Source organism: Trachurus japonicus, chromosome 12, assembly GCF_045865225.1.
Source record: "Trachurus japonicus isolate A0001 chromosome 12, Traja_1.0".
Taxonomy (NCBI): domain Eukaryota; kingdom Metazoa; phylum Chordata; class Actinopteri; order Carangiformes; family Carangidae; genus Trachurus; species Trachurus japonicus.
In genome coordinates, this window is record NC_140918.1 from 17,618,697 (window position 1) to 17,641,282 (window position 22,586).

At 41.1% G+C, this 22,586-nt stretch overlaps 1 protein-coding gene across 1 annotated transcript in view; it reads right to left on the minus strand.

Moving 5' to 3' along the window:
- trabd2a (TraB domain containing 2A) overlaps positions 1-22,586 on the minus strand; it is a 59,010-nt gene that overhangs the window by 10,461 nt on the left and 25,963 nt on the right. The window contains exons 3-4 of the mRNA XM_085793643.1: positions 18,826-18,972; positions 17,763-17,937 (exon numbers count right to left, since the gene is read on the minus strand). Of these exons, the coding sequence (XP_085649769.1) occupies positions 17,763-17,937; positions 18,826-18,972 (322 nt within the window). The remainder of the gene's footprint in view (positions 1-17,762; positions 17,938-18,825; positions 18,973-22,586) is intronic.

Below are 22,586 nucleotides of genomic sequence, written 5' to 3' on the forward strand. Positions count from 1 at the left end.
TCAGAGAGGAACAATGTCGCACAAATATCAAGCTTGGAAAAATGTGTGTTCCCTTTTCTTGGAGTTTGGGTGCTTTTACTTAATTTACCGTGCAAGAGCCTTTACTTTTATTCCAAGCACTCCACCATTATCAATACAGGTGGTCAGCTGAACGAGCAGCCAGCAAGCCCTTACACTCTCCATGGGGGTTGGAAAGGAGAGCGAGGCAGAGAGACAGAGACAGAGCTTTCCAGCCTGCTCACGTTTAGAAACAACTCAGCGTGATTTATGTGAGTTTACGTCAGGGGATTAAGGTGGGACAAATGGAGCTGTTCAGCACAATGCAGGGCCACAGAGGGGTGGGCGGACTTAGAAACTTCAAAGGGACACACAGCTACACATGCTGTCACGCACACACTCTCACACACACACACACACACAACTACGTATATATTTACTAATTCAAATAGGAGGTAAACCATCAATTTTATTATTTCTCAACTCGATGTTTTTTCTTTTTTTTGTGTGTGTGTTTTTCAGTTGAATAAATGTAGTGTTAATGTTTTAATGACTAAAAAAATATATTCTAATCTTGAGGCACATTTCAAAGAGTTTTCTTTTCAGGCTTTAATTTTTTTGATTATTATGTAATTGAAATGTGATTATTTACAAAGAATAATGAATTAAAGGAAAAGATATGAATGAGCAGCATTTTACGATCAACGTTCCACTTTAGAAATAAAAGAGTGTTTCACACTGGGAAGAAATTAAAGACAAACCTGCCGTAACAAAACAAAATTCAGCCACCTCTGATTCAAAATGACTGGTGCCCTGGGAAAATGCATATGGACAGAAAGTGATGTTTCAGAAGGTCTGCATGTCCCCGAGACTGGGCCTCATGTATGATGTAGTCTTTGGCAACTGACGTAACAGCGAGGCTTAAATACCGCGTGCCAGATTATTTGTGACAACTGCCTCTCTGTGTTAATGACTGGTACTAAATAAGCAATGCATTACTCTTAGTTTGTGTCAGATAGGAGGGGAAAAAGACCAGAGTGCACAACACATGCAGCTACAGAAAATCAATTGTAAGAGTAATAGAATTTGTTAATTTCAAATGAGTTGCGCTTTATTTGTGTGTCCCAACGCCCCCCCTTGTGGCTCTAATGTAATCCCCCGGGATAACACTGGCCATTTTTCAGAGCCAGGACTCACACAAGTGACTCACTACACTGTTAAATTACTTCCACATTTACTTTTCTACTTGAACAGTTCCATATTTTCTTCAAAACAAAGCACACATGATAACTGTAAAAAAAAAAAAAAAAAATGCTGAAGTTGTGGAGCTGACACATGAGCATTATGGCGTTCCCCTGCACTGTATTAAGTTTGGTTCTGCCACACTGGTTTCACAGATGTTCCCATTGCATGGCTTTTTTAAACATGTTGACTCACAGAATCACAATCAGTTTTTTCTGGTTATTGTCTGTCTCACGGCAAATCAAAATGAAAACTCTCTAAACTGTTGGAAATAATGAGAACAAGTTCATTTTAATTGTTTTGCTGCTCTGGATATTACAGTTTTTGTTCTCACTTTAAGGCTTTAAGGCTGCGTCACCTCAGCGTGGCAGTGGGTTTTCTGCAACATTCACATTTGTTTAGGCTGCGGCCCCAGTGTTCGAACCCCACCCACAGTTTAAGAAGCACACTTCTGGAGTGACACCTGTGACATCTGACATGTATTTCCACCGATTATTTATTTAGGCCAATTTCATACATTTTAAATCTATGAAATGGGCCAAAAATGTGCACACCAATGCACAATATGCTCACTGTATGTCTGTCCAGCAGCACTGGGAGAGGGGAGATGGCAGAGATAAAGACCAGAGACAGAAGTGAAAGCTCTCATTCACAGCCCTCTCTCTACATGCAGCTACATCCAGACGTGGGACTTTGTGGGGTTGGAGGGTCACAGATTAGCTCATGTCATGGTTATAGAAATGTACAAAGTTTCTGTATGGTTACCGAACATTTCTATGATGTGGAAACTTCCGTAACTGTTCACAATGGTGTCTAACCTTGTCTAGAAAATACATATATGAATTTATTTGCTTGGTCAAATATATTTTGGTCAAAACATAATTTCTGGCTTGATTATATTCAGTTGAGATGATTTTTTCCATTCAAGGAAGTGGAATGTTTTACATATGAAGTAAAGGAGCATGGTGCATGGTAAGCTTTTAAACCTGAAATGGGTATTCACATAATGTTTGGAAAAGGCTGTGGCACTTTGTTAAAACTGAAAAAGTCAAAATTCCGTGCTTTAAGTCAAAGTTGACGTTTTCCAGTACTTAGTCATGACCACAACCTTTCCCCACACTTTAACCAAGTCTTTCAAGTTAACATTAAAACGAAACCATTATTATTGCTTATGAATCAATGTATGTTAAATGCAAAAACTTAACATAAGCAAACATAAAAAGTTGATGACGATTATGATGATGATGATGTTTTCTGATCTGCAGCTCTTTGAGTATTTGTGTTTGCTTAAGCTGCGGTGCGTTGAGCTCTCAGGACCAGTAGAGGAGTGGGTATCATAATGTCAACAAAGTGCGTTTTTGCAGAAACTGTGTATTTACCTCAGATATTCACTTGTTATGCCAAAGATTACGTAATCTTGATGCATTTCCCCATAGAAATATTTGCTAATGTAATTTTGATGATTTTTAATTCAGATGTGTCAGCACTTCTTAATTCCTTCCTTTGAAATCCAAAGATGTTACTTTTGTATATTGGTCTGTTATTAATGCTTCTTGCTTTGTTCCCCCCAAATGTTTTCTTTAACTAGAAAATTACACATCCCTTCTTATTTATTCTTTCAGTTTGACAATATAAGTATTGAATGTGAGAGACAGGTTGGGAAAAGTGGAGTTGTAAATTACAGAGAAAATGAATCATACTTATATCTTTCCTAAAACAGATTTGCCTTGACTTGCACAAAACCTCTCTGCACACCTGCGCTCAGACAAGAGGATCCCAAGATGAGAACCCCAGCAGTATTCGTCCTTAAAAAGACATCCAGGCTCCACAATCAGCAGCTCAAATTATTAGAACATATGGTAAGCCTTAAATAACGTTCCTTTTCCATATACATCAATATTTACATTACAACTTGTAACCAGGGCCCGAGCTGCAGTTCTCATAACATTACGGCATGTTGGATAAACAAACCCTACAGGCAGCACCGAGGCCACGCTGCCTCATATAGCCTTTTCTAGCTGTTTATGTACACATGCTCCCTGCCACAGTGAGCTCGCCCCAGCAACCCATTATCACTACCACTGAGCACCAAATGAAGCCTTTCACTGAAAGAGATGACAAGGAGGTGTCTGGTGCTGTCTCCTGAATCTTTTGGCTTGTTGATGTCAGTGATGACTGGCTTGAATGCACCTTTTGGTTCGTCATTCTTATAGTTTGACAATACAGTGGTTTTAGGAATATCAGTGGTGCATACATTACAGTGCACACAGACAGGAAAGAGCTTTTAAAAAAAGAGAGAGAGAGTCTGCTGTTCAAACTATATGCTATTGTCAGAACTAAATAATAACACAGACTTTTAGTTTCTGACATTTCTAGGGCGTCGGAAGTACCAACCAGCCAAAGATTTTACTGGAAAAATCACTGTTTTGGCTCAGCGAGCTGCTAACAGTCAGGCAAAACCTCAGTGTCTTCAAGTGTAAAGGAGACGCAGCCATCCATAAACATGTCAGTCATGTCACAGACAAATAACAGGAAAATTATTGGTTATCCACTGGCATAAAGATCATACAGTCACCCTGGTGTTTTTCAAACAATGCCAGCTCTATATTAACACACATATCAAGTGTCTGGAAATGCAGGCTCTGCTTACATCGCACTTCTTCTTATCCATGGTTGAATCATGCTGTTTTATGTCTTTGACAGACACTCAATTCCTCCCAGTATTAGATTTAAACCTAATATATTATCAGTCGTGTGTAATTTGTTTGAAAAGAACTGGACAGTGTTGGCAATCGTCTCCACACAGAGACAATCTGATTAAATGTTGTCAAGCTAGTTGAGAATAATTATATGTGGTAGCATTTTACAGAGTCTGTCAGTCTTTATTTGATTATTATTTAATGATTTTAGGTAGGATGAACTAAAATGTATATAGCAGACTACATTTTTGGACACCATCTTTGTGGCTTGTTTCATTCCGGAGGAAAAGCAGGCTGGAGTCCAATAGATTTTCTTTCTTGCAGACAAACAAGACTACGACCACGCATCCTGTAAGGACGTCACTGCTTGCAGATAAATGCTGCTATTTTTTTTTTTTTTTTTTGCTAAATTAGCATTTTGTCTTGATGGATGTTCCAAATTTCATGTAAATCCATCCATTGGCTTCAATACATTTCACTCCAAACCAAAGATCTCAACTTAACAGCACTAGTGGAAAAGTCAAAGGATTACCAAAGTTCATTACCACTCAAAATTGGCACCATGGATAACTGTACCAAATTTCATGGCAATCCATCTAAAGTCCAATAGAACGACACTGCAATCCTGCATGGCTAAAAACGTAAGAAGGCGACAAGATGGGAATTCATCAGAGAAGCAATGAGTGTTTATATAAAGTGATCTTAACCGCAATTCAATTACTAGAAAGCAGCAGTGTATTTTTTTTAAGTGAAACTTTCATACTTCGCGTAATGCTGCCAACTTGTGGTGTCGAGACCTAAGAGTCTCTTAATGTTAATATAATATTCATCCTAGCAGGCACCAAGGTTCTTTACCGCTGGATGGGCCATGGAAAAAATACTTTCAAAAATGAATGTTTTTGCCTGGAATCAATTTAGTATGATGTTACTTGCGAATATATGTTGTCAATTTGATCCCGCGTCCCTGCAGGATAAGGATACTCTTAATATAACGGTATAGGCTGGGACGTGGGTTGCCAAAACCAAGATGTATTTGGTTAAAACAGTCTGCACATAAGCAAAAAAAAGTAATGTCTACTGTCATTGGTTCCAACCAACACCTACAGCACATCAAGCTTTAGCTCAGATCTGTTGCATCTCCCAGTTCTCCCTCCTCTGTCCTGTTCCTCGTAAAAAGAAACGGTAGACTTTCAAAACAAAACTAGATATAATTTAGCCCTACTCCTGTGCGTACTGTAAAGATATATGTATAAATGTTTGTATATGTATATTGGTGTAGAACCAGAGGGGTCCAGTCTAAGGGTTAAGGCACAGACTGAGCCAAACTAAACCTCCACATGTTGTTTTAGTGCTTCTACTGCTCAGTCATTAATGGCCTACTGTATGGGCCTAGTTTCTGAAGGTGATGTCACAAGTTCCTTCAAAACTATGACACAGTCCGTGAAGGTTTCAAATCTACGTTTGCCTTGCAACAATACACTAGAAGCTGCATGAGAATCATTTCCAGTAATCACATGCTAATGATGCTACGTCAATTTATTTTTTGTTCAGGCATTTGAGATACAAGGAGACACGACAGATGTTTTTGGAATCCATGTGATGAATACAGATGTATGATGCGATTTCAAGCAATAAAAGAAAAATTTCATCTCCCAAAGTTTAAAAATGGCTCTAACAGTGGAGATGAACTTGAACTCTACGACACTTTTTCCATTAGAATTCCCTCCAGGATCTGATTTTCATGTTCAGTATGATACCAGTGATAGTAGAAAGCTGTGATAAAAGACAGCTGTGATGTGGCTGCGTGAATTTGAAAGACACAAAACAACAAGCCGAAAGCACGAAGACACCTCCGTTTCCACGAAACGGGCCTTTCTTAAGTCAAGCCAAAGAATGCTAACATCTCAACCGGCACCAAAACATTTCTCTTTCTATTTCTCTCCCAAATAGTTCAAACACGGGCTGGATTCAAGACGTTGTCCCTTTATTGTAAAATTGATACCAATCACCATTTCATAAACAGACACAGGCTGCTGGGGAAGAGACGGACGGAGGGGAGAAAAGAGAAGCAAAGACAAGCAGATGCAAATTCAACATGGAAAGAAAAACAGGAATAGAGACAAAGGGATAAGGCATGCAAAACAACACAGGAATGTTAAGTTGTCAGATGCCAGACTGTGATAGCTGAGGATAAGAGCATCCTGTACGGCCCAAAGACTTCTGTGCTGAGCCTGCATTGACATGGTGCCCATGTAAAGTCTGTTACACAAAACAGGAGTTGAATCATGGCTGCTTGAAGCAGTATCTCATCGTTTTTCATTCCAACCTTTTTTATATCTGTGAATGTCTTTATCTAAAGTTAAACCAAGACAAGTGAGTCTATGAAATGCAAATCTCTGCAGGGATGTAAGCAAAAGACTGTGAACGAGAGGTGAGAAGCTCCCTACATCAGAAGCCTTCAGAAAAAAAAACAGTGTGAGTCATGGCTTACTTCACTTCCACCCCATCTGTAATTTTCACACCTTGCTGTGTGTCGCTTATTTAACGTCTTAGAGTATCTCAAGGTTTTTTAGGATCAATGTCGCAGCACCAGGCACATGTTTAAGAATAATGTTCTCTTAAAAAGCATATATTAAAATTTATTCCGAATGGTATTAGTGGGAATGGGACGGGGATGATGGGAGAGGTGATGTGTTTGGCTTACAAAGCAAACATGAGGAGGAAAATTGTGAGTAAAAAGCACAATTTACTGCAGTTTTATTTGCATGTGTACAAATTAAAAAGAAGGATCATTACACATGCTTTCATTTTAATGACTGTGCTGCTCTGGCTCTTTTTTTTTAAAGATATGAATTATGTTTCACCGTGTTTATCATTAGTGTGGAAACTGCTAAAGAGTCTCCTTGAGGTTTCTAGAGATCGTGCTGAGCAGCTTCAGCTTTGAATTTATGCTGAGAATAAATGTGAAACAGAGCACGTAAGAGGCCTGTGGTGTGAGGTTGTTTTTTAAATAAACCCTCACTCAAAATTTGTGGTGGCACACAGCACTTTGGAGCCGTGTTAGGGATTACATCTGTCAGGCTGCAATAGTCTCTACACTCGCAGCACAGCGCTCAGTTTTGCTCCCTCTGCCAAGAAATTATGGCGCTTGAACACACACCAGCTCATTCACTGTGGTCGTTATGAAAGAGTGATCAAAGTTAGAAAATTCTGTAAAAGTGAGCAGTTCTGACAAAATAAACCGGAGCGCTGCCAGCTCTGAATGTCCCTGCCACTGAATGTCTCATTTTACTTCTAACCCGGTCTCAGAGGATATTCTTACTATAAAAGCAAGTGAAAGGAGATTTTATAAGCAGTTCAAGAGAGGTAGAGGGATACCTGCCCACCTGACCTCAGGTTGGCTGAAAAGGCTTTTTTATGTAAACCATAAAAGAGCCAGCATGACCAGTCAGTCAGTCAGTCAGATCCAGTTCAGATGTGTCTACTGAGTGTTTGAATGTCTGGCTGGCTTTGATCACTAATCCACTGTCTTCACATTTTTCTTTTTATTTCTGTGTGTAATATATTGATGCTGAAAGAATCAATATACATAGGCAGGCAGAAGAGAAGTGTTTTTCTCCCACAGTTTGTTTGATTGCATAAAAAGTTCTATTGAAATTGAATAGGTTGTTATTATTGTGAATTCTACCAGTCATCATTCTTATTCCTTTTTCCTTTTATTACCATCATCCTTTCCTCTGGGTCTGGTTTATTGTGTTGTTCTACTACAGTGATATGGCTATTTATCACAACAAGAGTGGGTCATGAGGTTGCAGGAGACATATGAGATGTTAATGGGGGCTATTTAAATATTTTCTCTGCAGACTGGAAGCTACGTACAATGAGCCGCTAATGAGATGGGACTGTGCTAGCTGGTTAGCGCGCTAACTTCAGTAGTAGAAAAGCCGGCATTTATTTCCAGTGATAAAGACTTCTGTTGGTGAATAATGGAACAAAAGTCGATGATAAACTGTCAGTGTTTCTCAACTGGTGAGTAAACAGCTACAATGTTAAAGTAAGCTATAGCAATACCAAAACTTGCAAATAGCTCATTTGAAGAGGGTAAGGAAAGCAGAAACAGCTTGTTACAGTGATAAAAAGGGTGTTTTTTCTCATTTTTTCCATCTGTTTTAGTATAGTTTTTCATCTTCAGGCCAATAAAATAAAACATTCAGAACTTTTGGTAAAGATGGCCGTATCACACATAAGCGTTGCAACCAGTCAAAGCTTCAAGGGGAAGCTAATGTGTTTGGTCACTTTGAATGGAACTAAATTAACTCAAGTAAAACCATTACTGTACAGAAGAGACTTCACAAAGCTTATTTCAAAGTATTTAAAGGTACAAACTGAAATGAAGCAGAAAACTGTGATTGCCTCCATCAAACAATACAACACAACACAACCAACCATTATAGCCTATACAACTATACCAGAGGTCCTGAAACTGTGAGCCTGTTTCTTTTAGTGTTGTTTTGATTTGTTTTGTGTGCGTTTGTTCATCCATACCTTCCAAAGTGGATTTCTGCAGTTTGCATACTACTCAAGGCCGCTTCCTCACAAAAACACACATACTCCTGAAAACCCAGCTTCCTGCTGCGAGTCTCTGCTCAGCCTTTCAGCTGTCTCAGTTCAGAAAAAGGATACCGAAGGGAAGTCAGACGCCTGCTCACTTTTTAAAAAAGCATTCCACATCATACTTTTTCTCAGATGTTTTCTAACAGAGCTTCCATCTAAAACATGTGGCGCAGAGTGCAATTTTGTGCCTATTTAGTTTGAGTAATCTGCAAGGGATCCACTAGATGTCCAATGGGGCCTGCATTTTATCTGCAATTCAGCTCTAGATTGTAACTAAGAGCAGATCCACAGGGTAGAGGCCTGTACATTCTTACAGGCTCTGTTTTTGGCTGTCTTATCTCATGCTATCACTAGCTATGTCACTGTCAAGATCTTTTTTTTCCCTTTTTGTCTCCTTTTTCCCTCAAGTTTTTGTTACTACAACCCTATTTTTGTCTCAATTACCCTTGTGTTAATCCCGTTTCAGTCGTAATCATTCTTTCCCCCGAACCTCATTAACTTGTTAACCAGGGTCTGTTGCGGATAGAACCACGGGCTTGCTTTTCTCCTGCTTCCCCTGCAAATACATCTGCATCGTGACAAAACAAAGGCCAAATTTTACATCTGCACTAACAACAAAATCTGAAACAACCTCAACAAAAACAGAAAATCATGTTTTTCTGATTACAATCTCTCATTTGCTCCAGACTTTCAGTGACGCAAAACAGAAGTTACCAAACCTACTGCAGTAATTTCAGCACAAGTTAATTAAAACTGAGCCTGTCTGTGTTGAATCCAGATATTTTTGTTATCACCACTACATCAGTTGTAAGAGAATAGTTTTAACGATGCTTTCTTTTTCTGTCATTTGCAGGAGACTCAGTTCAGTAATTATTTCCAAGATTCTAAACCCAACCCTTATAAAACAACCAAAACCATAACTATGAACAATGGCATCATCAAAAAAGACCATATAAGATTGTAAATATTTGCTGCATATCCACATAAAAACAATGTATTAAAGTGAAATAGGAAGTTGCAGTTACAAATAAAATCCATATATGTTTAGACATTGACCCAGAAACCCTGACTTGAAAGAAAAAACTCTTGTACTGTCCAACCATAATGCCAACTACATCACAAGTCATGAATGTATAAATATAATAAAGCTAATTTGAGTATAAAAACTCAAACTAGTGCCCTGTGGCATTGGAGAATGTGATGGTATACATGGCCAGCAACACAGGCTCTTTCTTTCATACAGCGAACCAGAAAAATATCTGCTTTAGCTAAACAAAAAAGTATTCAATAACCCCACAGTTAGAGAGAGAGAAGGAGAGAGTGGAAGCCACAAATCACACAAGTCATGTTTTCCTCTGTCTTTTCATATCTTCATCCCCTGTAGGCAGCGTGTTCTCCTTCATGTTTTAGCCTCAAAATGAAAAGGGACAGCTCCTTCATAACAATTCCCACTCAGAATCATCAATAGATGCACTGCTGCTCACTAGCTAAAGATATAATTTTCTTTTCCCTTTCCCCTTTCATATAGGAGTGAGGTATTTCTGGTCCAAATGAAAGTTTAGCCCCTGGGCAGGCATGTAAAGAGCCGGTTCCAGGTGCATAAGGAAGTAATGCTGGGTCTGAATGGGATCAGGGGTGAGAAGTTCAACTCTCTCAATAAATCACAACAAGCTGTTGTGACAGGCGTTCACTGCTATGACTGAGAGCGAAGTGTGGCCTATATGAGCTATGTCTTTGGAGCACAGAGACTTAGGCCTCTGACCTGATGAGTGCAACAAAATGTATATGTTTAGGTGCATTTCACTCAACAGCCAGTTAGTTATCCAAAGTGGCTGACAGGTTTATCCTCCCATTTAAGAAGAGGCAGAGATGTACCCGGGATACATCACAGATGCTCCTGACATCTTAACATCTGACCGGTTAAATGTTTTTCATGTTTATCTGGTTTGAATTTAAGGCCATAAATATGTAACTATGATTACAGAAGGAGTCTGAGGAGGAAGAAGATCAAGAGGAAGCCCCACGCAGATGGATTGGCAAACTCTGACAGCGACATTGTCCAGTGACCAACGCTGGCCATTAAAGCATAATAAACAAAAGTGGAGATGAAAAACTGAGAGTCACTGATAAGACACCAAATGCAGCCAATTCACCGTGGTTATCATTTCACTTAAACATGATAACTTTGCTGTTTGATTCATGTAATCAAGATGAAATTTCATGTACCACTTCTGAAGTTACACCAGTTCAACTTGTGTGCATCAGAGAATCATGGTAAATGATGCATGCATGTAAAAAGAAAAAGAAAAAACATTCACTCTGCAGTTACATCATGTAAACGTAGCATTTTTCTACTTGGACAATGTACGCATTTAACTAGTGGTATACAGGGCTTTTATTGTAACACAAAAAAGCTAACATTTGAGTTGACACTGAAACAGCAGTTGCTCTACTAGTGTGTTTCTCACAAAGCTGTATAGGAAACTGCGTTTGCTGTTACCACCAGGAACCACAGGTGTCACCGAACCAATCAGTACCAAAGGATTATGGGTTATACCTTCGAAAAAAAAGTCTGAAAATGAGTTGGTGGATAAAGGGAAAATGACACCCCCTAAACCAAAAACATGTTACTAAAAATTATTCTTACATGATGTAACTTTACAAATTGGAAAAAAAAAACTTAAAATAAAAAGTTATAGCATAAAGGTGTCATTCAAACTTAAATCCGGGACTTAATCCAGGTTTGGCAGACGGTTGGCCCCTGCCTGCCCGCTTCCCTACCAAGTGTGTGGTAGGTCTGGTCTGGATTTTAATGGCGCTGTGTGACATGTGTGTACTTATGTCAGCGGCTGCCCCAAACAGTTGTAAACTGGCTGTTTATGAAGGTGAGGTGCTGTGAAAAAGCACCACATTTTTGACTTTCACACCACCAGAAAAAAAAAAAAAGAAGTGAAGCAGGGCCACGACCGCAGTGATGTAGAGCACAGCATGAAATCACACTGGAGGGATTTGGTCCAGGTACGCATAAGATTTGGCTTGGGGATTTAGAACAAGAGTTTGAAAAGGAATATCCAGTCAATCAGCTTCAACTGAACCTAAAATATTACACACACTGGGGTAGTTAAATCTTAGTTTATACTGTATGCACAAGGCTTTAGAGAGGCATCTATGAATTTTCTTGAGACTCCCTGTTAAATAAGATTAAAATGAGCTCATCCAACACTGTCTGACAGTGTCATATTCTGCAGCAGTTGGTTACAGTTCTTTACTGAAGCTATGACATTTACACAGAGGAACAGACTCCATCTTTTTTGATGTTAACACCAATGGGAATATTGTGCATCATTGTAGACACTTCTCAACACACACAGCCTATTTAGTCTCTTCGAGACCTGGAAACTTTGAGAATTCAACATAAAGTTCTGCAGGTTTGGCTGCATGGGATTGCAGCTATTTGACCCGACACTTGACACTGTTTGCCATTGCTTGCAAAATTACATTTATCGTATTCATTTTAAATTTTGTGCTAATTGAATATTTCATTGATAATTGTAAGCAATGCACAGCTCAATCCAGTTTGTGTCCTGCTCAGCTCCAGAACGTAGTTCAAATAAACCACCTTTAACGCAAATTCAGTCTAATTCAGTATTTACTATCATAAATTTGGCTCTGTCATTGCACAGTGCTGACTCCTAAACTGCAGTGGACTCAGTAAGTACAGTGTATTAAGTGACTATTTCCTTGCTCCAGTACCGAGAGCTACCCACACACTGACAAGTCAAGGTGCTCTGCGTGAGTTATGAGTTCATGTCAACCTCTGTCATGAGCCGCAGCTCATGGGGCCAAGCCATCCATTTATTACAGCCTACCCACCGCACATCACAGCTCACTAACCGAGGGGTATTCACTTTAGCGCGGCCCTACCAACCTAAATAGCTAAAAGATCCAAAGGCGAACCTTAATTGTCTGTGAAAAGAGTCAAACATTTCAAAGTACAGTAACCGTTAGAGCCTGTCAACCACACTGGCAATTACACAGCCGCAAATATTTAAATTTGTGGTTATGGAGCGAAGTTTGAGGGGAATCATGATGTGCTAAGCAGCTTGGGGATAAGACTGAAACATGGATGCATTCAAGTTCAGCATGGGAAAAAAAAGAAAAAAGAAAAGAATTTGTAGGAGCCAGCAGAAACGGAGCCCTCAGCCTTCAGCGATATGTAAACACATCATTTTATTAAAGTCAAGAGTGCCAGGGTATGACAGAGATTATAAAGGGAACATGGGTTCAGATTGTATACATGGGTTGGGTTGCTGTACCTATGGCGCAGAGCAATAACAGCTTCCATATGCCTGTCTGAACACATGGCGCTTTTTCAACATCATCATTTACGCTGAGTGATGGCCGTGGTATTTCAGACAAACAGATGGGGGGAGAAGACAAATTTCGAGGAGGTATTTACTTACAGCGCTGTAAAGTATAGTGAGGCATGACAATACCCTAATACTCAAAGCGGGGTAAGACAGGGAAGGGGTTCAAGTTGTGTAGCGGGAAAAGTGGAAAAATCTGCACATTTCTACCGTCGTGGATAGAAAAGAGGCTTGTCTGAGTCAAACGCTTCCTGAAATAGTGTAATAACTGGCAAATTTTACCTGCCAGAAATGCTTCTTCAGCAACAAAGCCAGGCTTGGAGTTACGTTCAGGGCCTTCTTGTTCACAACCACTTGCATTGTAACGTCAGGAAAGGTTTAGAGGTTGCTCTGTTACCCTACTGACCCTTTTGTTTTGATTTAGAGGCTGGGAGCTATTCAGCATTTTGCAATAATAAGATGATATGATAGAGTGATAACAAACTTTGTGTTCCACAAGTTTTTTTCATAGTCCATAAATCATCTCACAATAGCCCCACGATATCAAACAAATCAGTGGGTGGTCATCATGGGTGTGCTACGTAAATGTGACACAGCTGTAGGCAGCCCTTATCATCTCTTTCTCCTGTTTGTGTCTGGATCCACTCTGTTGTGTGTAATGAAGCCACTAATGTGGTCAGTTAGAGAGCGACGTGTGTGTTCCTCTGGGCTGAACGTTGCTGACCAGTGGCCGCTACTGTTTGTCTGACTGTTGCCTCCCCGACCACCGCCCAGGACAGACGGCAGGGGCTAAAAAAAATTGGTCACAGGCCCCGTTCTGCTCAGTTCGGACACAACCAGAGTCAGTACTTTAGGCTTTAGTGGGACAGTAGTAATAGGGTGTCTATAACTCTTTTTATGGCATGATAATCATAAGATTATATTGAAATGTTTCCCTGCTCTGGCGAAAGCTCTCATGTTCTTGGCAACATCGATCTTAAGAGCTGTGATAAATTTCTGTTAAGACTCTCAGTCATCCTGATTACAGGATATAAAGAGCCATACTAATTAGCACTGTTTCAAAGAAAAATGAATTTGTTATTTATGTATAACTTCAATACTTGTATTTTCACACATCTTTTTGAAAACAAATAGGTAGACAAAGATTCTTCTTCTTCTTTTTTTGTCCTTACATCTATTGATCTAATGACACAGAAAGTGCAGATAAAAGAAAGACAAAGAGAGAAAGAGTGCATTGCCGAGGGCGTGTGTGTGCGTGTGCGTGTGTGTGCGTGCGTGTGCGTGCCTATGCTGTAAGCACATGAGAAATCATTTAGGGTTAGAAAACATTAACTCTGGTTTGGCAGTGTGCGACTGCCGACCGTTAATGCTCTCTCCTTAAACAATTTCCAAAACCTCAAAAAAAAAAAGAGAGAAAACAAATATTTCTTTCCCATTGAACATAGATAACAAAGAAAACCAGCATATTTATCCAGTTACTGTTTCCTGTGTTATACCCCATGATCTTATTGTTGGAGCCTGTGTGGAGTTCAGTGGGGTTAACATGTCACAAACCTACAGATCTACACTGATGATGCATTTTGTTGCAGCAGCTAACAAAAACAAAATGTATTACATTTGAAAATCCTAGATAACACATGGCATGGAATGGAAGCTTTCAGCGTTTACCTCATCAGATAAAAACTTGCAATGTATACTTTTTCAGATGATTAAGCTGGCCACTCCTGATACACAAACATGAATGAAGCATCCATAAACACTGAGTCACCAGGACGGCCCAAACACTTTCATGCTGAACTCTTCTGATATCTTTACTTGTCTTTGGCATAACAGCGTTTAAACCCAGCCCGTCTGACAGGGGATACATTATCAGGTATACACTGTTTTTTTTAACTTGTTGTGGCAATAAAGTTTATGGAAGGCAAAAATGAAAACCCTCTCAGCTATTTTCCACATGGGTCAGTCAGGAATCTACAGGCCAAGCCCTGCAGGCTAATGGGATGATTAGCCAGGAAGATAAATATGCTAAATATGTGACTGCTCTTTATAGAAAACACACTTACACACCAATTCCTCTGAATGTAGTTTGTCATCAGGTCTGGATGAATTTCAAGTGATCAAAATGTATCCTACCTACGTTTTTTCCCAGTTCTGGGTCGCCTTGTAGTGACACTTCAGTAAATTATTATCAAAATGTATAAAGGCAATATAACCATGTTTCATCAGGCTTGTGTTGTACTGATACAGAGACATGAGATGCTCACTGATAAGACCGGTCTCACTGCTAATTGTAGCAGGGAAGTCGACTGCGCTGACATAATGGGCACCATTGTAGTGTGTGTGCATGCGTGTCTCTGAGTGTGTGTGTCTACGTCTGTGTGTGTCCTTTGACCCCTCCAGGGATAATTAAGGACACATTTTACCAGGTCTGTTGAAGGTATGGCTTGGGGGCTGGTGTGTGTGTGTGTGTGTGTGTATGTGTGTGACTGCACCCTAATGCGCCCCATCCCCTTCCTTGTACATGCCGACCCAACCTGCCCTCCGTATGTCTAAGACCGGTGCTTCTGGGCTGATTGGCCGTATCACTTTCACTCACCGACTCACTGACACACACCGACTCACTGACACACACACGCACGCACACACGCACACTCACAGAGGCACACACCTTTTTAGACCAAGCCCTTGTAAAGGTACCTCCTTAGGGACACGGCGTGAAATGTACTCCCTGTTAGGACGTGTGTGTGTGTGTGTGTGTGTGTGTGTGTCTGCTTTTCCTCAGCTGTTTCCTGCCAGCTCAGAAACCAACAGACTGTGAAGGCCTCTCTCTCTCTCTCTCTCTCTCTCTCTCTCTCTCTCTCTTTCTCTCCGCTCAAAGCTGCTTTTCTGCTTGTGACTGACCAAAGAAAACCTTGGAGGAAGATGTTTCTGACGATGTCATCATGAGGGAAATCTGACTGTGAAACTGATGACACTGAAATTTGATCCTTTCTCTCTCCGCCATTCAAACTGAACAAAATCAAACTTTGGAGGAACAGATATACGTTATCTGCTCTTGACTGTGAAACTATCATAAACTTTGTAAAAGCTTTTATGGTCTCAATCCACTTAGTTTGCTTGGAAGCCAATATTCTGATAAATACTGTATGAAGTACAAGTTTATAGTGTGTAAAATGGAAATTTTACTGGAGCTGTAAAACCTTTTCATTTCTTTAGTAAATCTGATGGTAATTTATGGAACTAACTGTGACATTTGTTTTGGTTCGGCTTCCTTTTTGGTTTCTTTGCTCCTCTGTCTCACTTTCTTTAGTTTATTGTGTAACATGAAGAATTTGTATCTAAATTTATCATCAAAAGAGTGAGCCTAACCCTCCAACTCTTCATTTCTAATTTTCAATTTAAAGATATAATTTACAACACAGCCACAAATTAAAAAAAACATTTTTCAAGCAAAATTGTTGTTTTCGCCTTCTCAAAGATTTATTGCTTCTCTGCATGTTCGCACATACACATAGCTGTGAATTATGGGAAACTAGGCCTGTTATTTATCACTACTCAGTGCAGAATTCATAAGAAAATCTGAATGTATAAGCACAGAATCGTATAGTTGGTAAATATAGCATGGGTTAAATATTTTTGCACAATGTAGGTATAAAAACGTACTCACTAACTTTATCTAAACTGAAAAGCCTCCTGAACTAATGATTACAATGTGTCTTGTCATCTTTATTAGGTGTGAACAGAGCTGTGATTAAACAACCCAGGCCAAACAAACCAACAAGACTCAAGCAGGACAAAGACTGGGACTGGCCAGCCTTGGATACACAACCCCCGACCAAGAAGCATGAGTACACACATGCACGCACGCACACACACACACACACAGAGTCATCCACGGTCAGGTAGACTGAATCTCCTCTGCTGTTATCTGTTTTCTCCATCCTCCCTGTTTCAACTCAAGCCTTTTATCAGACAGCTGCTGCTTATGAGGCCGGTGCTCAGTTACAGAGGAATTTGAAGTATAAAAATGGCATTTTTTAAAGCTACATGAAATAGCTCCATCGGGCCAAGTGTCGGTTTCTGCTCTGCCTTGAACTGATAAAGAGATGTTTTATTGAACCCTTTATTTAGATGCAACACAACTCTTGTTTTATTTGGACCCATAGCTGATAAAGGCTCTCAGCTCTACATCAGTGCTTTTGTCAGCGAAGCCGCTGATCAGCTGCAGATCATCAACCTGCATTTTATTGCAATAGAGTAATGGCTGCTTCACTACTGTGCCATGGCACCTTCCTCGACACTGATGAAAGTCTAATGTGAGGACCCATGTTCAAGTGATTCCAAATTAAAACAATTTTTCAATTTTTCAAACTCTCCTGAAGACATGCTTTGTCATGTCCAACAAAAAGAGAGGGAATTATGGAAAAATGTATAATAGATATATCTAAATTTCTATTTTGCATTCTTGTTCTTTTTCTAAAAGGAGCTGTACTGGCTACCAGATCAGGAGAAGTAGGATTTTCAGTGAGTACCACTCCTCCGATCTGTTTCTTCGGTCGTCTTTGTTTTCTCGTTCTCCGCATGAGTTTGTTAAGCTGCTCACACTAATACTCCTTCTATCTCCTTTGCACAAGTGTTCTCCCAACAAAAAGAGGAATTTAAGTCGTTTTGTAGTGGGGATAAAAGTAATCGTATTACGCACTTTAATGAACGGACACATGAGCAAGGACTAATAAAGATGTAAATGTTGTTTTTGTCTGACATTTGGTGCAAGTGATGTCACAGAAATATTGTACTTCATTAGTTTATCCCATTTTATCCCTTTAAAGTTTTTAACACCGACCTGCTCCGAAGGCGAAGAAGAAGCTCTTGTCGGGGTGTTCCTCCAGCAGCGCCTTGACCCTCTTGCCCATCCTCTCATTCCTTTTGTAGATGAGTTCCTGTCGGAAGTAGCTGTCTATTTCCTGGGCGGTCACCTGCTCGCTGGGTGGCAGCGTCACGTTGTTGAAGTTAGGAACCTACAGGGTTTGAAGAGGTGATGGCTCAGTTAAGACACAAAAGTGAAGATGAAAAGAGGAAGAAGAGGTTGTGCTTGTTCTGGATTTGGTTTGATTTTTTTTGTCAAATTGCTTTTCTGACCAAAAAGAAAAAGCCTAAAGAATGAATCTGTGTTGAGAGGAAGGAGAATTAAAGCAGAAGTAAGCGATCCGGTCGTTTTCGCTAATGTTGCGTTCGAGGCAGGGTTTTGAAATCGTAAATTACAGCTTCAAGTCACAACTTACGACTTTGTAGCGTTCCAGGCAACCCACTCCTGTTTTTCCGACCTGTTTTACCTGTGAAAGTCACTATAACGGCCACTCGTAACTTCCGACCCGTGAACTCGTACCAGATCGAACTGATACAACTTCACAGGACGGAAAAACACGAGTCTACGAGTTTCCTTGAACGCACCATAACAGTCCTCGTCCCTACGTCGCCACATTCACGGCGTCCCTTGGCTGCACACACAGCCCTGCATGCCGTTCTCTCTCCTCATTGGATAAAAACTGTAGGATACGAGAAAAGTTTTCTCCTCGGCTCAGAGCAGAGCAGAGGGACTGACAGACCCGTGTTTCGGTCCAAACACTCTATGTAAGTGATTGCTGTCGGAAGATAGAACTATTTAAGACTTATATTAACACAAATATATCACTTACTTCTGCTTTAGGACAAAGAACATGAGGAGGAGAATGGAGAGATGAAGAAGATGTGAAAGAGTAAATTGGCAACAGTGTAGAGAAGGCATGGGGGGTGTAGGAGTAAGTTTGTGGGGTGAAAGGTCAGTCAGAGGGTCAGAGGTGAAGGTAAGAGGTCAAGGGTTGTGTCAGTGAGACACTCCAAAAGGTCAAGAGGTCGTGGTGACTGACCTGTGAGGTGTCGTGATTAAAGATGATGGAGTTGAGATCTCCACAGTTGTAGTGCCTGATCAGGTCTTCGGTGGTGTAGGGAACCTGGAGGCTTCCCGCCCGCAGAGACTCCTGCTGTAGTAACGTCTGGTTCAGGGCAAAGATGACCTACAATGACACAGTGACCACCAGTTATTGATGTGTTGTGAACTCTGGCTTCCCGAACAGCACTGTTGTTGCACTGATTCAGCAAGAGCAAAGGAAATGTGGAGAAATCTGACCATGATTCATATCTACATTTGCCAAATTTGAAACCGTAACACAGGCATATGATTTATGAAGTGTGCCTGAGTAGTTTAGTAGTTTTTCTTCATGTTGAATTAAGAAACAGTTTCAAATGGCTGGTTCTGAGTGGTTTTATGGATCCACTCAGAGAAAGCAAACACGAATAATTACAAATCAGAAATTAAGGGGATGGAGATTTGTCCAATCTCCAATATTACAGCCGAACATTTTCAGCCATACTCACATATTTGTGCTTAAAAAACATCCTGATTTGTTGCAGATTTTTACAGATAAAGTTAAGGCTGATCGCAATACCAATGAGTATTAAATCATAAACAACACTTTCAACCTGAAATGGATAAAGGCAAATGACCAAGATCTAAGATTTTATCCTGAGGTTAACTTTAATCCAACTTTTGATCCAATAACCCTCTGATATTTGTTTATACTGTATATTTCACTAAAATAGGAAAAAAGTGAATCTCAAAAGTAGCAGTCTACAAGCACAGCCATGAGGATTTATCTTCTGGGGACCATGAACATCAAAATCCTGGTATTGAACCATCCTGGGTGAAAAGAGTAAGTGATGTGGGCCTGAACTGAACGACTGTTACAGAATCTGAGGCAGTCTGAGCTTTTCCTGCCAAACCCCTCTCTGCTCTGCTGCAGAGATTTAGCTATTGTGCGAGCGTGAAATCGGCCTGTGTTTGGTGAGAGGGCCCTGGTGAGCCTGCCGCCTATGATCACCACCGCAAGGACACACATGTATTCATTCATACGTGCACACGCACACATACACAGGAGCGAGGCCCACGCTGACGGTCCTACACACAGCGAGACTGATACAGACACAGAAACCGTCGCCACTCACCTCAGCGTACGGTCTCCCCTCTGATCTCTCCACCACACACACACACACACACACACACACACACCAACACATGAGCACCTTTCACCCTCCAAGCCATTGATCTTGATTCCCATGAAAGAAGGAAGATTGCATGGTTTATTTGTTTCTCAAAGGGGACAATCTGTCAAAGTGTAGATGTGTTTTGTCAGCTGTGGTAGTATGTAAATGCATCTACAGTATGTCTGCATGTTTTTACAATTAAGTGTGCATCTGTGCATGCATTCAGCTACGTGTGTGCGTCCATGTATATGTATGTGTGTGTGTGTGTGTGTGTGTGTGAACTCTTAGATCTCACGTCAAATGGATTCTGTATTGATATGCATACCCGTACGCTGAGCAGGCCAAACCAAGCGGCTGTTTTTTCATGCTCTGTTTTCTAAGGTGCTCTGATGACACTTTTCTCTCCGGGTCGGCCCATTGTGGGAGCCTCGGCGCAGCAGAGGAGAGGAGGAGAGGAGGGCAGCGTGGAGCAGATGCCTTCTTGTCAGGGGACAAAGGACCCCTCCGTCACCCTCTCTTCTCCTCTCCTCCGCGCTCCCTCCAGCTTTCATCGGCCGCGCATCAAAGTGGCGCTCTGCATATGAAAAGGGCCCCGTCTTTATGCCACGCAAATTAGCCTATCGCCGCCCCTCCCCGACTCATTTCACAAAAACACCCTCACATCTGTGCCACGTCCATGAAGGAAGGCCCTCATCTGCAGGGTCTCCCCTTTTTCTCAGCTCTCTCCTCTTTCTCCGCTCGCCGTGCCTTTCAGCCCCTTAAATTATGGCTGTGAAGGGAGGAGGAGGAGGGACAGGAGGGCAGAGAGGGAGAGAGAGAGAGGGGGAGGATCAGGCATGGCCAGATAAAAAGAAAGAGAGTTAAGAAGTGGGATGGAAAGAGACAGAGGGGAGGAAAACACAAACAAGAAGAACGTGAAGGAGGATGCAGAAAACGGGAGCGGAGAGGAGGAGGGAGGGAAAGAAAGAAAACCTTAACGAATGATTTCTTTTCTTTCCTCCGTGATCCTCCTCTTCTGTTAGTGCACCGTGGGTCAGTGGGTGCATTTTCCCACTCGGCTCCTTTCATCAGGTCCCCCTGTTTCTTCTTGTCCCGCCCCTCGAGCACGCACACACACAGACACGCAGACACACCCCTTGCTGATATCAAAGCAAGCGGAGCCAATGAAAGTCAATAATTGTCCTTTGTCATGGAAATGTCTCCTCTTGTTGAGATGGAGTGGGGTGGGTGTGTGCATCCAGAGCAAACATCATCACACTCAGATTCCCACATGTGGAGATTTGGAGTGTTCAGCAGCTCGGGCCATAAAACAAGAAAAAAAAATATATATATAGAGTATGTTGGCTTAGCCGAGACAAGTCGCAAGCATGCTTAGTGGAGGATCTGTGAGGAGAGGTTACATTAATTGCATTTATGAAACGGTGGATCACTTTCCAACAGTCATAAAAATCATTAGTCTGTTGAGAACTGTAATTACAAAGACAGATGGCGGCAATTTTGCTTGAAATTGAGTGGAAAAAGTCTACACGCCAAGGCCAAATGTTTGCTCGCTAGAAGTGGCATCATTAGGAGCGAGACATTTCGAGCTGTTTCACAAGCATATGACACACTGTGCACGAGAACTGACAACAGACGTTACAGCCCAGCCTGCGAGTCACATGGCGCTTTTTATTACAACTTCAAACCATCTTTTGTACATGGGGGGGATCATTGTTCAATCAATGTAATTATCTACTATTTAAATACACAATTTACAGCCCATAAGCACAACAGAAAATTTGAGTCAATTCTTATCCCAAGCTACTGCGTGATCAACGAGCAAACAAGTCTATTAGTTTTCCTCCAAAACTTAGAAAGAGGAAACAAGTCAAGTGTGTTCAAGTAGTAATGTGGGAGCTAAACCAAATATGGCCAAATGGCTTTTTGCCGTCTTGACAAAGTGAAACTGTCTCGTGCCGGGATCTGAGTACATAATGTCGTCTGTACGGGAGACGTGACAAACCATACGTTAAAGCCTGACCAATCAGAGCTCACATTCTTTGACAACCTGCATGAAGCACAGGACTGAGTTGCATCCATGTTTGTCCATCCCTAATTGCCTGTACTATGTGCGTTTCCATCCACCTATTTTTGTGTGCATTTGCCAGGGAAATGTTGATGCAGTGATAAAGCAAAGTGAGAACTGAGATGTCCACTGAAGCCTCTAATCTGCTGATGAGATGAAACTAAGTGAAAACATCAGATCTGTGTGTTGATGATGAGACGTTCCTCAAATAATACAAGAAACATCCATCCATCGGCTATGACGCTTCCATAGGGTCACGGGGGGGGGGGGGTCGCAATCAGTACGTTTACATAAGTCAAGCTTTATGCTTTATAGCTCAAGTTGGGCATGTCATCGGAATTCTGCCCTTGTCCCAGTTTACATGCAACGGAGAAAATCGGACAGTTGATGGAAACATGGCGGCCTCCTCCTCAACTTAGGTGGTTCTGTCACCTAGTTAACAACTGGATTAGAGTTCTCAACGGGGTTCGGGCCGAAAATATATACAAATGACTCGGGTTGGGTTGGGCCTTAGCCTTCCTT